This window comes from Hypanus sabinus, chromosome 13 (assembly GCF_030144855.1).
Source record: "Hypanus sabinus isolate sHypSab1 chromosome 13, sHypSab1.hap1, whole genome shotgun sequence".
NCBI lineage: Eukaryota > Metazoa > Chordata > Chondrichthyes > Myliobatiformes > Dasyatidae > Hypanus > Hypanus sabinus.
Window position 1 is genome coordinate 63,516,669 of NC_082718.1, and position 15,661 is coordinate 63,532,329.

The 15,661-nt window shown below is 44.5% G+C and overlaps 1 protein-coding gene across 2 annotated transcripts in view; it reads right to left on the reverse strand.

Annotated features, from left to right (window-relative positions):
• Nucleotides 1-15,661, reverse strand: part of ntn4 (netrin 4) — a 212,357-nt gene that overhangs the window by 52,867 nt on the left and 143,829 nt on the right. For both annotated transcript variants that reach the window (XM_059987803.1, XM_059987804.1), the window contains exon 3: nucleotides 2,158-2,433. In XM_059987803.1, the coding sequence (XP_059843786.1) occupies nucleotides 2,158-2,433 (276 nt within the window). The remainder of the gene's footprint in view (nucleotides 1-2,157; nucleotides 2,434-15,661) is intronic.

Consider the following 15,661-nt stretch of genomic DNA (forward strand, 5'->3'; position numbering starts at 1 on the left):
TTCTGAGCTACAGGGCCATCCTCTGTGCCGGAGGCTCGGCCACTGTCACTTCCACCAGGTAGGCTGTCCCCCCCAACAGTACTCAAACATGAGTACTTATTGTCAAGGGGTACAGCCACCGGGGTACTCTCTAGTACCTGCCTCTTCCCCTTCCTGACCGTGACCCACCTATCTGCCTCCCGTGGCCCCGGAGTGACCACCTGCCTGTAACTCCTCTCTATCACCTCCTCACGCTCCCTGACCAGGCGAAGGTCATCGAGCTGCAGCTCCAGTTCCCTAACTCGGTCCCTCAGGAGCTGCAGTTCAGCGCACCTGGCGCAGATGTGGACGTCCGGGAGGCTCAGAGACTCCAGGACCTCCCACATCCGACAACGAGAACAACAAGCTGCCCTCACAATCATACTTCCCAAATAACTGAAAATAACAAGAACTAAAAGATAAGCCTACTGTACCCTCTTCCGCCTAAGCCCCCTGAGCCCAAGCCCTACACTCTGCACCCGGCGCACTCCGCTGCCCGCAAACGAAGCTGCCCACTTCTTAAGGCTGCATTCTGTTTATATCTTCCCGCCTTCCCAGGCCTCCTTCACGAGCCTGCGCAGTCCCGCCTCTCAGAACTCTGATCTGAGACGCAATTGGACAATTTGAAAATGGCCGCCGCCACACTTCCTCTCAAAGCCTCGCTGTCCTCTTCCAAAAGAGAACGTTTCTGAAAATTTTTAAACCATTATCAAAACTAAGCAATTAAAACATTTTAACAATGTTAAACTTTGGAAAACTTAAGCAATTAAAATGTTAAACAGAAAACAAATATTATCAAATGTGGGCAGAATTCAGGGTTAATGGCAGGATTCTTGACAACATGGAGGAACAGAGGGTCCTTGGGTCCTCGTCCACAGATCTGTCAAAGTCGCTGTACAAGTTGATAGGGTGGTCAGCCTTCATTAGTTGGGGGATTGAGTTCAAGAGCCACGAAGTCAATAAAACCCTGGTTAGACCACACTGTAATGTAATGTCCCGTTGTTTGTTACATTTTAACAAACAATATAACATTTAGAAACACTTAAATAACTTAAAATATTTAACAAAACAGAAATAATAACCTGAAGACAACACACCTCATTCTTCCACATGACCCTAAAGTCCCCACCCAAGTGAACAAAATCTCAGATCCTGTGCCAGGCCCTTCCCATCTAAAAGCTGGGGTTAACTACAAACTCTAGCTCTGGGACGTTCCAGCAGCAGAATTCAGCCAGGAAATTGCTGGCAATGCTTGTCTGGTTGGCTGGAGTCTTCCACCTTTGTTTGCAGCAGGTACATTGAGAAATATGGAAACTGCATCCAAAGTGAGCAAAGTCTAGACCATAACAAACAGAACAACACACACAAAATGCTGGAGGAACACGGCAGATCAGGTGGCATCTTTGGAGGGAAATGATCAGTCAATATTTTGGGCCAAGACCCTTCATCAGGATTGGAAAGAAAGTGGGAAGAAGCCAGAATAAAAAGGTGAGGGGAGGGGAAAACATACAAGCTGGCTGGTGATATGTGAAACTCGGTAATGGAGGAGCTGGATGGGTGAGGAAAGGAGGATGAAGTGAGAAGCTGGGAGGTGACAGGTGAATGGGCTGAAGAAGGAGGAATCTGATAGGAGAAGAGAGTAGATCATAGAAGAAAGGGAAGGACGAGGAGCACTGCAGGGAGAAGAGAAGGTGTAAGGAGGTAGTCAGAAGGGAATGGAAAAGAGAGAATGGAGTGGGGGCAGAAATGACCAGGTTAGAGAAATCAAGTCTCATGCCATTGGGTTGGAGGCAACCCAGATGAAATATGAAGTGGTGTTCCTCTAACCTGAGAGAGGCCTCATTATGGCAGTAGACGAAGCCATGGACCAATGTCAGAATGGGAATAGGAACTAGAATTAAAGTAGGTGGGCACTGAGTGTGGCAGTTGGAGGGAAGGTTCTCTGCAAAGCAGTTCCCCAATCTACAAACAGATCTTATCTCTAAACCGACAGCGGCAGAAGGAATAATGAGCTTTGCGATGAGTCTGTGACAGGGAAAAAAAGGCAAGTCAATCAAATCAGCATTAATTGTGGCAGCAGCAGCCACAGTACCATCCCACACTGGAGTGCTGGTCCTACGTTCTGGCGGACATACGTACCATGGTGTAAGTGTTGTCCTGTTCTGGCCTGAAGTCCTCTACTGGCTCACACTGCTCAGCATGGCCATTGCAGAAGCAGCTGCCCATGGCGATAAAGTCATAGACTGCGTAGTGTGCAAACGCTTGCGGTTTGAGGCTGGTTACTTGCGCCAAGCAGGGACACGGTTGCCGCTTCAGCATTCGCATCCGGATGTTGGTGACCTTCAACAGTTCTTGAGCTTGAGGACTGTAGGGGTCCTGCATGGAGTGTGCCGGGGAGAGGGCGCGGAATATCACCTGTTTGAAGAGAAGGAACACGGGGAAGGTCAGGTAACAGGGACCAAATGTTGAACTACTTTACCATGGGTCACAAACACTTGTTTGCATAGAGGCCAAAGGTCAGACTATCAGGTGATGGATTTCAAGTGTACAGCAATACTACTGAGCCCAACATCAAAAGACGCCTCACTCGCCCCAAACACGATTCAACTAAACTTTCGCAAGGCAAGATGGCACTGATGAAATACAGTGACAGCTTGCAGACAGCTTACAATACTTCTAAATATACTTCTGAACTACTCTCACTATAAACTGCAGCCTGAAATTTGCTTTAAGTAACGTACTTTTGAGCCATTTTAACGAACTAGCAATTTCATGACTTTCTGAACGAGTCAGTGGACTGAACTCTCAGGAATGCAGGCACGGTACCTGTAAGTGGAAAAAAGCGCATCACCATGGCCAGAAGGGAAAGATCCCAAAGCAGACTAGAACTTCCTCTACCCAGTATCTTGTTAGTAAATGTACAGTTGCTAAAGAATAAGATTGAGGAACTCAGGGCAAGATTGCTGTATCAGAGGGAAATGAGGTATTGCTGTGTTCTGGGTTCCAAAAGACATGGCTCACCTCAGACACTCTGGATATGTCAGGAAGACTCAAGGGGTTCTCAATGTACCAGATCAACTGAACCGCTGTTTCAAAGAGGGCCAAAGGTCTGTGTTGCAGGATAAACACTTCATGGTGCTGGGATGTGGCGGTTTTGTCGTACTCTTGTTCCCCCAACCTGGAGTATCTAATGATTAACTGCTGACCATTCTACTTACCTAGGGTGATTCTGACTGCAGTTTACATACTGCCAAAGGTCGATGTTAAGCAGGCACATGAGGTATTGAGACCCACCATCAGCAAACAAGATAGACCCTACCCCAAGATCTTTCAAATCATTGCTGGGGACTTCAATCAGGCTTGATTGAAGAAATCTCTGCCCAATTATAATTAACATATCACTTGCAGCACAAGTGGTCCCAACACTACAATTAGGAATGCTTATTGCTCCATCCCTCGACCTTATTTCAGGAAATCAGATCATCTAGCTGTCCTCCTTCTATCTCCATACAGATAGAGGCTATAAAGTGAGACTCCAGAGGTAAGGACAACAAAGAGGTGGTTGCAGGAGGCAGAGGAGAGGCTATACGATCACTTTGAGTTGGTGGACTGGGCCATGTTCACAGACTCAGAGGATCTGAACAGATACGCCACAATTGTCATGGACTTTATAAAAACAGTCGCAGCCGAGTGTGCCCCCACAAATCTTTCAGTCTTCCCCCAGCTCAAAGCCCTGGATAAATCATGAGATCTGCAAACTGCTGAGGGCCAGATTCATGGCGTTCGGGTCTGGCGACCAAGCAAAATACAAGAGGCCTCCAGAAAGCCATCTCACATGCATAGTGGCAACTCTGGACTAAACTTGAATCACTGAGGGATGCTTGACAGCTGTGACAGGGCTTTAATGCTATCACCTCTTACAAAGTGAAACAAAGAGACAGCAGTGAGAACAAGATTTCACTCCCAGATGAGCTCAATGCTTTTTATGTTTGTTTTGACTGTCAAACATGGAAGCAACTTCACAAACTCCCACAGCCCACAAAGACACTATTATTTCAGTTTCTAAGGCCGATGTGAGAGCATCCTTTAAGGGGTGAACCAATGGAAAACACCCGGCTCATTGTACATGGCCGAGTTCTAAAGACCTGTGCTGATCAACTGACAGGAGTTTTCACTGGTATCTTTAAAGTCTCACTTTGGAAATCTGAGACACCTACTTGCTTCAAGCAGGCTTCAATTTCACCAGTGTGGAAGAAGGTGGTAGCTTAGTGGTTAGCACAACACTTTACAATACAAGCAACATGGGTTCATTTCCCGCCACTGCCTGTGAGGAGGTTGCACATTCTCTCTGTAACTGCTGGGGTTCCTCCCAGGTGCTCTCATTTCCTCCCACAGTCCAAAGACATACGGTTGGTAGGATAATTAATCATTGCAAATTGTCCTGTGACTAGGCAAGGATTAAACTGGGGGATTACAAGGCCGTGCTGTATCTCAACATATACTGTAAATAAGTAAAGAACTTGGTAAACTGCCTTAATGACAATCACCTAGAAGCACTTACGTCCATAGTGATGAAGTTGGTGATGAAACATATCAACTCCTGCCGTTCCAATTTGCCTATCATTACAAAGGGTCAACAGCAGATGCCATTTCATCAGATGTTTCAACCCTGGAACATCAAGATAGTGAAAGTGTGTATATCAGAATGCTATTTACCGACTGCAGCCTGACATTCAATACTGTCATTCCCTCAAAACTAATCAGTAAGCTTCAAAACCTTGGCCCCAATACCTCCTTGTGCAATTGGATCCTGTTTCCTCATCTGTGGACCCATCTCCTCCACAATCACCATCAGCACAGGTGGACCCAAGACTGTCTGCTTAACCCCCTACTCTATTTGCTTTACACTTATGACTGTGTGGCCAAGCACAGCTCCAATGCCATATTCAAGTTTGCTGACTGCACCACTGTTGATCGAATCAAAGGTGGTGATGAATCAGCATACAGGAAGGAGACTGAAAATCTGGCTGAATGGTGCCACAACAATAACTTCTTACTCAGTACAAGCAAGACCAAGGAGCTGATTATTGATTACAGGAGGAGGAAACTGAAGGTCTATGAGCCGTCCTCAACAGGTGATCAGAGTTGGAGAGGGTCAGCAACTTTATTTCAGAGGATCTATCCTGGGTCCAGCACGTGAGTGCTATTATGAAGAAAGCACAGCAGTGCCTTTACTTTTTTATAAGTTTGCCAAGATTCAGCATGTCATCTCAAACTTTGACTAACTTCCATAGATGTGCAGAGGAGAATGTATTGACTAGTAGCACCATGGCCTGGTATGGAAAAACCAATGACCTTGAATGGAAAAGTCTACAAAAGGTAGTGGATACAGCCCAGTCTGTCACAGGTAAAGCTAGCCCCATTACTGAGCACATCTACATTGACACAGGAAAGCACTATCCATCATCAAGAACCCTCACCATCTAGGCCATGCTTTCTTCTCACTGCCACCATTAGGAAGAAGGTGTTGGGACAGTTTCTTTTCACATTTTGCGTCAATGATTTGGATGACAGAATTGTTGGCTTTGCTGACAAGTTTGCAGATGACATGAACATAGGTGCAGGGGCAGGGAGAGTTGAACAAGCAGGGAGTATTCAGAAGGACTTAGACAGATTGGGAGAATGGGGAAAGAAGTGGCAGATGGAATATAGTGTAAGGAAGTGTATAGTCATGCTCTTTGATAGAAGGAATAAAGGTGTACACTATTTTCTAAACAGAGAGAAAATCCAAATATCAGAAGGGCAAAGGGACTTGGGAGTCCTTGTGCAGAACACCCTAAAGGTTAACTTGCAGGTAGAGTCGGTGGTGAGGAAGACAAATGCAATGTTCATATTCATTTCAAGAGAGCTAGAATATAAGAGTAGGGATGTGATGCTGAGGCTTTATAAGGCGCCGGTGAGGCCTCACCTTGAATATTGTGAACAGTTTTGGGCTCCTCATCTGAGAAAAGATGTGCTGGCATTGGAAAGGATTCAGAGGAGGTTCACAAGGATGATTCCAGGAATGAAAGGGTTATCATTTGAGGAACATTTAATGGCTCTGGGTCTGTACTTACAGGAATTTAGAAGGATGAGGGGGGATCTCATTGAAACCTTTCGAATATTGAAAGGCCTAGGTAGAGTAGATGTGGAAAGGATGTTCCCCATGGTGGGGGAGTCTAGGACAAGAGAACATAGCCTCAGGATAGAGGGGCATCCATTTAAAACAGAGATGCAGAGAAATGTCTTTAGCCAGAGGATGGTGAATTTGTGGAATGTATTACCACAGGCAGTTGTGGAAGCCAGGTCGTTGGGTGTATTTAAGACAGAGCTTGACATATTCTTGATTGGACATGGCACCAAAGGTTATGGGGAGAAGGCTGGGGAGTGGGGGTGAGGAGGGGGAAAAAGATCAGCTAAGACTGAATGGCAGAGCAGACTCAATGGGCCTATATCTTATAGTCTTCTCTTGCCCAGTCCAACAATCCTTAAGAGATGTCCCAGTATACAAAGTAAAGCAGCCCACTTGATAAATATTGTAACATTAGCCTGAATGTTCATTTCTTTCATCACTGTGACTATACTCAGAAAATGAACATTAGTTATTTAGCTAGACACCAAGAGGTCCTTGTTAGCACCGAACAAATCGGTGATTTTAGCTTCTTGGAAAGACAATGGAGCACTTTTGTCTGCAAATTCCTCTCTTGCTGCACACCATTCTGAAGTTTTCCATTCCTTCATCAGGAATAGGCAGTGTTCCTCAGCACACCTATTCCAATTATTCTAGCAGCCTGCCCATTTTCACCTTCACAAGTGAGATTAGTGATGTTGCTTTAGATGAAGCAAGAAATCCCATGCATGCATAAAGATATACATTCAGTAGCCTCCTTATTGGGTACTGCTGTACATTTACTCACCAAAGCAAATATCTAATCAGCCAATCAGGTGGCAGCAACTTGATACATAAAAACATGCAAACATGTCAAGAGGTTCAGTTATTGTGCAGACCAAACATCAGAATGGGGAAGAAATGTGATCTCAGTGACTTTGGCTGTGGGATTTTTTTTTGGTGCCAGACGGGGTGGTTTGTGTATCTCAGAAACTGCTGATCTCCTGGGATTTTCATGCACAAGCGTTCCAAGAATTACAGAGAGTCTGACAAAGAAAGATGTGAAAAACAAAAATGTTCAGTGATTCTGTGGGGGAAACGCCTTGTTAATGTGAGAGGTCAGAGGAGAATAGACACACTGGTTCAAGCAACAGTAACTGTGTGTTACAACAATGGTGTGCAGAAGAGCATCTTTGAACACATAATACATCGAACCTTGAAGTGGATAGGCTCAGCAGCAGAAGACCATGAACATACACTCAATGGCTCCTTTATTAGGTACTGAATAACGTGGTCACTGGGTGTATATTGAACTAGTTTTTAGGCAATATGACCCTGAGCTATGAATTTTATTTTCATATTTGTAGACCATTCCCAATCACTTGTAAATTAATGGCTATTTTGGAATGAGTGTCTTCAATGTCTCCAGCAGACAATTGCAGAAAACAGGTGTAATTTTACATAGCTTCTAAGCTAATTTCCAGCTTTCTAGCATCTTTTGAATTTTCGCAATGTTGGAAATATCTTCAAATGCCCATGAATTATCAAGACCTCATTGATCACTACCTTGTCATGGCCTTTGCACCTCAAATGTTTGCCCTTGCTGCGCTTTCTCTGTAAACAAAGCCCTACATTCTACATTCTGTTATCATTTTTCTTTTTGTACAATTTCAATGTACATACAGGTGTGTGGGGGAGGGGTGAGTGGAATAGGAAGCTGGAAGATAATAGATAAAGGGCTGAAGAGGAAGGATAGAAGAGGAGAGTGGACCACAGGAGAAAGAGTAGGAAGTGGGGCACCACAGGGCAGGTGAGAAGAGAAGGGGGTAAGAGGGGAGCCAGAATGAGGAATGGTAAAAGGCAGAAGGGGGAGGGGGGTAAAGAATACTGGAAGTAGAGAAATCAATGTTCATGCCATTGGGTTGGAGACTACCCAAACAGAATATGAGGTTTTGCTCCTCCAACCTGAGAGTGGCCTCACCATGGCAATAGGAGAGGCTATGGGCCGACTTGTCAGAACAGGAATGGGGATTGGAATGAAAATGACTGGCCAATGGTGAAAGCAGTGTGGGTAGTAAATCTGAACAGGGAGTTGAATAAATACTCAACAGGAACATGAGGAAGAACTGCAGGTAAGGTTTCTAACATAGAACTGTCCCCAGGAAGATAGGCTGAGAGTTTATTCTTGTAACATTCTATGCTCAGTGTGGATCATGTCAAAATAAAAAAAATAAATCAAAAAAGAATATATGGATAAAAGAGATTTAGAAAGAACAAATTAAATATTTGGGACAGAGGGTTTCCTGTTTACCAAGTCGGCAGCTTGCGAATGTTGGCTACTTATTAGATTTGCTCATAGATTGTATTTCCTCGAACAATGCAGAGTGTAAAGGTTTACTGTTGAGATGGTTAGTGCAATCCAGATGCCAGCCATGGTTAGGAGTGGCCTCCCCTCCTGCTGGTAGAGAGGTGCAGGCACAAACCGAAGACCCAAACTTATGCCCTAATACAAGATTCAAAGAACAGAGAGTATCCTATCCAGATGTCCTTTGGTATACTTAACCAAACCTTATGACCTGGTCATTATCAAGTCATAGTTTATTTATCTTGCTGCAGGCAGATGTGTGGTCCATTACTAGAGACCGTATCCCAATTTCAATACCTGCCTATTCACTCTGAGACATTGGAAATACTGTATTGGTCACCTAAAGTACACAGGAACATCTCACAGGATCAGGCACTAACCTCACTGCTGCTTTCTTCTGAACAGCTTGGAACTGGAGCATCCTGTCCCTGATGATTTGAGACAGTCCTCACTGTGGTTAGAGCATTGAAGGAACAATGATTGTCCATACACTGAAATTTCATATGATGCACACAGTCTATGGTACATCCCCTTTAAGTGAAAGACACAAGAAAGTAAAAGAAAATCCCAGACCCTGCCCAACCTCAGCTACGTAGGACTTTAGAATGCCCTTCCAACCTGTCCAAATAGGATGTTTTGGGCAGAAGTGTGCCATATCAGGAATTGATGAATCCATTTAGGATGTTTTCTATAGTGGTGAGAATCATTGAGAACATACCATAGTTCCTTCACCTTCTGAAGAACTTTCTTGGTTGACTGGACCTGGACAAATTGTTAACGCTGTTTACTGTTAGGAAAATGCTCTCAACCATCTGCTCCTCTTTTCCTTCCCACTGTGTTCTTGACTCTCAGTGCTGAGAGCTGAAGGGCTCTCCTGGTGTAGCAGCATACCTGCTTGCTTTGGCCACTTCTAGAGGTCTTCCTGAACTGTTTGGCATTCATGGTTCTAGTTCACCTACTCACATGTCTCTGCCAGCTCAACACCCCTTGGGTTGGCTATTGGGGAGAGCTAGAATACTTGAGCAGGATCTTACTGGCTGACTCAGCCACAGTTAGCAGTTCCTTGGCTACTCTTGGTACCTCTCTGGTTTTCAATTGGTCTTCAGTGAGTGGGTGCTTTCTGAGAACTCCAGTGCTCAGAAATCTGAAGAATATCAACTGTCACCAGATAAATTGTCCCACACAGGTGGAAAATCTGACATTGGCCTCAAATCTGGGATTGTTTCTCCTTTGGTTGGATCCTTTCTAGAGATCCAAAGGTCTTACAATTCTACATTTGGTCCCTCATCTCCCCAGTCTCCATCAGGTGATCCAACCGAGATGAAAGTTTCCAAGGAGCACTGGAAGGGTGGATGTCGAGAGGATGTTCTCCTTGTTGGGATACTGTATCTAAAGCAAGGGCAGCATACTTTCAGAATAAGTCACCAGTTTCTGGAAAGCTGGAAAGAGTGCAGAGGAGAGTTTCAAGGATGTTGCTGGTACTTGAGGGAAAGTTATGGCAAGAGGTTCAGGAGGTTGTGACTTTGTCCACTGGAGTATATGAGAATGAGGATGATCTTATGGAGGTGCTTAAAATTATGAGGGTCATAGACAGAGTGAATACGCACAGTCTATTTCAGGGTTAGGGAATCAAGAACTAGAGGGCATAGATTTAGGGTGGAAGATTTAATAGGAAGCTGAGGGGCAACTTTTCCACTCAGAAGGTGATGTGCATGAGCTTTCAGAGGAACTGGTTGAGGCAGGTACATTTAGAATACACATGGACAGAAAAGTTTTAGAAGAACATCTTGGTGTGCATGGGCTAGCTGGGCTGAAGGCCTGTCTCCATGCTGTATGTGTTTTGACTTTATTTGGCTCGTCTCATCTACTTCTCTCTGCTTCTGGTTATGGTCTTATTCCAACTCTTCCATCTGCCACTGTCCATTGCCTTTACTCCAGTGAGGCCTTACTGAAATTCCTCTGGTTCTGAGTTGATTACAAATAACACTCGTCTCCAGCAGTATCTAACAAATAGCAAGTTGGAACAGGTTAAACAAGAACCCTGCTCACTGAGCTCATACGTGCCAGAACCCATTCCTTACATCCAGCACTGAAAAATATTGCTCTTCTCCGATCTGGCAGTTCCAGATTCCAGCACCTTCGTAATCTACTGAGTGGTGTTTAAGATTAATTAAGATTGCTTGGATCTATGCAAATTTTACCCGCCAGTTGATTTCTCAACACATCTCAAGCTTGATACCTGGGCAGTGGGAGTGGAGTGTGCATGTCTCCTGGGGCTGCAATCTCTCTTAGCCCTCTCTCCAGCTCATCTGAAGTTTCTCCCCTTGATGTTCTTTGCTAGGCATTGGAAATGCCCTCAAGGGTAAACTACTAGCTGTTACCTCTTGTCCAGGACAAGATGGCAGTTGTCTTCTAGTTCCTCAGCTCTGCTAAAGAAAACTTCACATTCCTCTGTGGGGTTTGTTGTTGAAGGAATTATTCGCATTGAATCAATTTTTATGACCTTCGTTAGTTCCGTGTGCTACACTGTGCAAGTTTGGATACACCAACCACAACAAAACTCACGTCATTTCTCCTTTGATTCTACCTCATTTCCCAACTTTAATGAGCACCTCCCAGCTACCTCAGTGTGGTTACTCCAGTCAGTGTGGCAGCTTGACATAAGTGCTGCTGGTGACAATGACCTTGAATGGCATCAAGTTCAACTTACACCCTTTTACCCCACCTCAGCCTCCATCACATCTCATCTCCTCACTCCAGGGTCTTTGTCGTTGTGTTCTGGTTGTAGAAGCCAGTTCACACACACTCTTTGCCATGCAGAGGAAGTTTCTTTATCAGCTGCTTGTGTTGCCTCTCTGCTTGGGCATAACACAATGCAGCAGCGAGTAAAGCTGCCACCCCATAGCTCCAGGTTCAGTCCTGTCCTTGAATGCTGTCCATGTGGAGTTTGCACGTTCTCCCTTTGACTAAATATGCTTCCTCCCACATCTCTAAGAGTAGGTGTATTAGGCACTGTAAATTGACCCCAGTGTGTAGGTGAGTGGCGGAATTTATTGGGTGGGTGTGGAGGTGATGGGAATGTGGAGAATAAAATGTGTTAGTTTCAGATTAAATACAGGTGCTTGATCAGCACAGGCTTGGTGGGCCAAAGGGCCTGTTTCTGTACTATATTTCTCTATGACTACGACCTGCAACCCTGGACCTTTCTCGTTATGTTTCCTGTTTAGCTTCTCTCACATTTCACTCTTAGCCCTCAGACATTCCTGGCCTGACTTTGGGGATCTCCACTTTGCAAATCTCCATACTGTCTGCTGGAGGTTTTTTCCCCACTTTTACACACACACACACACACACACACACACACACCTGGATTCCACAAATAATCCAGTCTCTGATTTGCGAGCACTCCACATCTGTGAAATTGCAATGACCTGATAAACGGTGAGAGCTTCACTGAGGAAGTGCCAAAGGATTCCAACGTAAACACAGACAATACAGCAAACACTCAGAAGGTCGGGCAGCATCTGCAGTGACAGAAAATGAACTATTGTTTCAGGTTGGTGAGTTTCTAGCAGTCCTAGGCTTCCAGTGTTGCAGTATTATATAGTTAGATTGCCAGTACGTTCTGTGGGAAGCAGGAACAAATGTACCATGGTTGACGTACCTATCTGACTGGTTGCATCACCATCTGGTATGGAGGCCCTAATGCACAGATCGGAAAAAGCTGCAGACGGTTGTAAACACAGCCAGCTCCGTCGTGGGCACAAGCCTGCCCACCACCTTCAAAAGACGATGCCTCAAAAAGGCAGCATCCTTCACTAAAGGCCCTGACCACTCAGGACATGCCCTCTTCTCATTGCTACCATCAGAGAAGAGGTACAGGAGCCTGAAGACACACACTCAATGTTTTAGGCTTCTTCCTCTCTGCCATTAGATCTCTGAATAGTCCATGAAACCATGAACACTACCTCACTACTTTTGCTCCACTACTTAATTATTTTTGGTATGTATTTCTTACAGTAACATAGTATGTTTATGTATTGCTCTGTACTGGTGCCACATATGTCAGTGATAATAAATAAACCCAATTCTGAGCTCCTTCCATGGACCCTGTCTACACTACTCATTGCCTCCATAAAGACCCAACCCAGACACTCTCCCTTTTCCCCTCTTCCATTCGGCAGAAGGTACAAAAGCCTGAAAGCACGCAGCAACAGACTCAAGGACAGCTTCTAGCCACTGTTAAAAGACTATTAAATGGTTCCCTGGTACGATAAGATAGACTCTTAATCTCACAGTCTACCTTGTTGTGATCATGCAGCTTGTTGGCAGTGAACTTTGTAATTGTAATATTATTCTGCATTGTCATTATTTTTACCTTGTTCTACCCCAGTCCACTGTGTAATGAAATAGTCTGTATGAACACTATGCAAGACTATGTAACTATGTAAGACTATGTAACTATGTACATGTGACAATAATAATCCAATTCCAATTCCAAAGTTCTCCAAGCCCCTGGTTACTCATGAAGAACCAGTAACAGTCAATTGATGCAGTAATCATGAGACTCGCCTCTCACGGGTTGCATTTCAATGCTTCATTCAATTCAATCAGAAGACTAAAAGATATAGGAGATGAATTAGGCTCCTGTATATTAGTCTGCTTCACCATTCAATAATGGTTGATTTTTTTTTCATTTTCTTTTTCCTACCTTCTTCCTGTAATCCTTACCAACCAAGAACCTATCAAACTCTGCCTTAAAGATACTCAGTGACCTGGCCAGAACAAACCACTTTGGCAACAAATTTTGCAGATTCACCACCATCAGGCTGAAGAAATTCCTCTTTATCTCTGTTTAAGGCGTGCCCTCTGGTCCTAGATTTTTCTACAAATGGAAACATCCTCTCCATGTCTACTTAATCCAGCATCTTGTAGGTTTCATAGAAACATAGAAAACCTACAGCACAGTACAGGCCCTTCGACCCACAAAGTTGTGCCAAACATGTCCCTACCTTAGAAATTACTAGGCTTACCCATAGCCCTCTATTTTTCTAAGCTCCATGTACCTATCTAAAAGTCTCTTAAAAGACCCTATCATATCTGCCTCCACTACTGTCGCCAGCAGCCCATTCCACGCACTCACCACCCCCCTGAGTAAAAAACTTAACCCTGATGTCTCCTCTGTATCTACTCTCCAGCACCTTAAACCTGTGTCCTCTTGTGGCAACCATTTCAGCCCTGGGAGAAAGCCTCTGACTATCCACACGATCAATGCCTCTCGTCATCTTATACACCTCTATCAGGTCACCTCTCATCCTTTGTCGCTCCAAGGAGAAAAGTCTGAGTTCATTCAACCTGCTTTCATAAGGCACCCCAAACCAGGCAACATCCTTGTAAATCTCCTCTGCACCCTTTCTATAGATTCCACATCCTTCCTGTAGTGAGGCAACCAGAACTGAGCACAGTACTTCAAGTGGGGTCTGATCAGGGTCCTATATAGCTGCAGTGTTACCTCTTGGCTCCTAAATTCAATTCCACAATTGATGAAGACCGGTACACTGTACGCCTTCTTAACCACAGAGTCAACCTGTGAAGCAGCTTTGAGTGTCCTATGGACTCGGATCCCAAGATCCCTCTGACCCTCCACACTGCCAAGAGTCTTACTATTAATACTATATTCTGCCATCGTATTTGACCTATCAAAATGAACCACTTCACACTTACCTGGGTTGAACTCCATCCGCCACTTCTCAACCCAGTTTTGTATCCTAACGATGTCCCACTGTAACCTGTGACAGCCCTCCACACTATCCACAACACCTCCAACCTTTGTGTCATCAGCAAATTTACTAACTCATCCCTCCATTTCCTCATCCTTCTGAACTTTATTGAGAACAGGCCTAGAGACATCAATCACTCCTCATAGGTTAAACCTTTTATTCTTAGGATAATTCTTGTGAATCTCTACTGGGCCAGCACATCCTTCCCATGATACGGCACCAAAAATTGCTCACAGTATTGCAAATGAGATCTGCCCAGCACCGCACAAAGCCCCTGCAGTACATCCTGGCCTTTGTGCTCTAGTCCTCATGATTATCTGCATCGACAACTCAGTACTGTAAACCTGGCTTAGTTACATAAGTCTTCACACCTCCAGCTCACAGAAATCCCTGGAAGGTCTAACCAATCCTGAGAATCCAAAGCTTTGTGTGGGATGGGGTTTGAGATTTCACTATTGCAGCACTTACAGAACATGTGAAAGGCTCCGTCCTAGTGTTGGAACTCTGAACATGGGTATTGCTGGGATTTAAGGATATGAATTACAGGGAAAGGTTGATTAGATTTGGACTTTGTAACATCTCCCCTCATTCTCATGCATTTCAGGGAATAGATGTATATAAGATTGTGTGGGGTACAGTTAGGGTGAATGCATGCAGGCTTTTTCTCCTCAGCTTCGGTGAGCCTAGACATTGTGGTCATTAGTTAAGTGTGAAAGGTGAAATATTCAAAGAGAATCTGAAGGGGAACTTCTTCACTCAGACGGTGTTGCAAATGTGGAACAAGCTGCCAATGGAAGTGGTGGATGCAGGTCCAATAAGTGCATGGATGAGAGGGGTCAAGAGGGATGTAGTCTGGGTACAGGTAGATTGGACTAGGCAGAAGATTGGGTTGGCATGGACTGGATGAGCCTAAGGGTGTGTTTCTGTGCGGTATCACTATTACTTTTCTCTGACTATTCTATGAAATCATTTAACATTTGGGAACAGTCACAAATTATTCTGATATTACCATATCCTGTTTTACTTTCCTGCTCAATGGATTGCATTGGTATTAGGGAGAGCCACAGGATCCGTTCTGTGGGCCACTTACACTACTGGACAGCCAGTGTGGAATCAGACTGGCTTTCAATAGTTTTATTGTGCAGCCCCGTCTCCACAGCAACATGTGAGTAACTCTATGGTTGTGTTAAATGCAAAGTATTTTCCAATTTTGCCCTACGCAGTGCAAACACATGGAGTGTAATCACCCCTGTGCAGAGTACATGAGTTGACTTGTTGCTGAATTCTTTTCAAATACTTCATCACCTCGCTGACACATGCCCTGGAGCAGCTTCACTCTTTGATATGTGT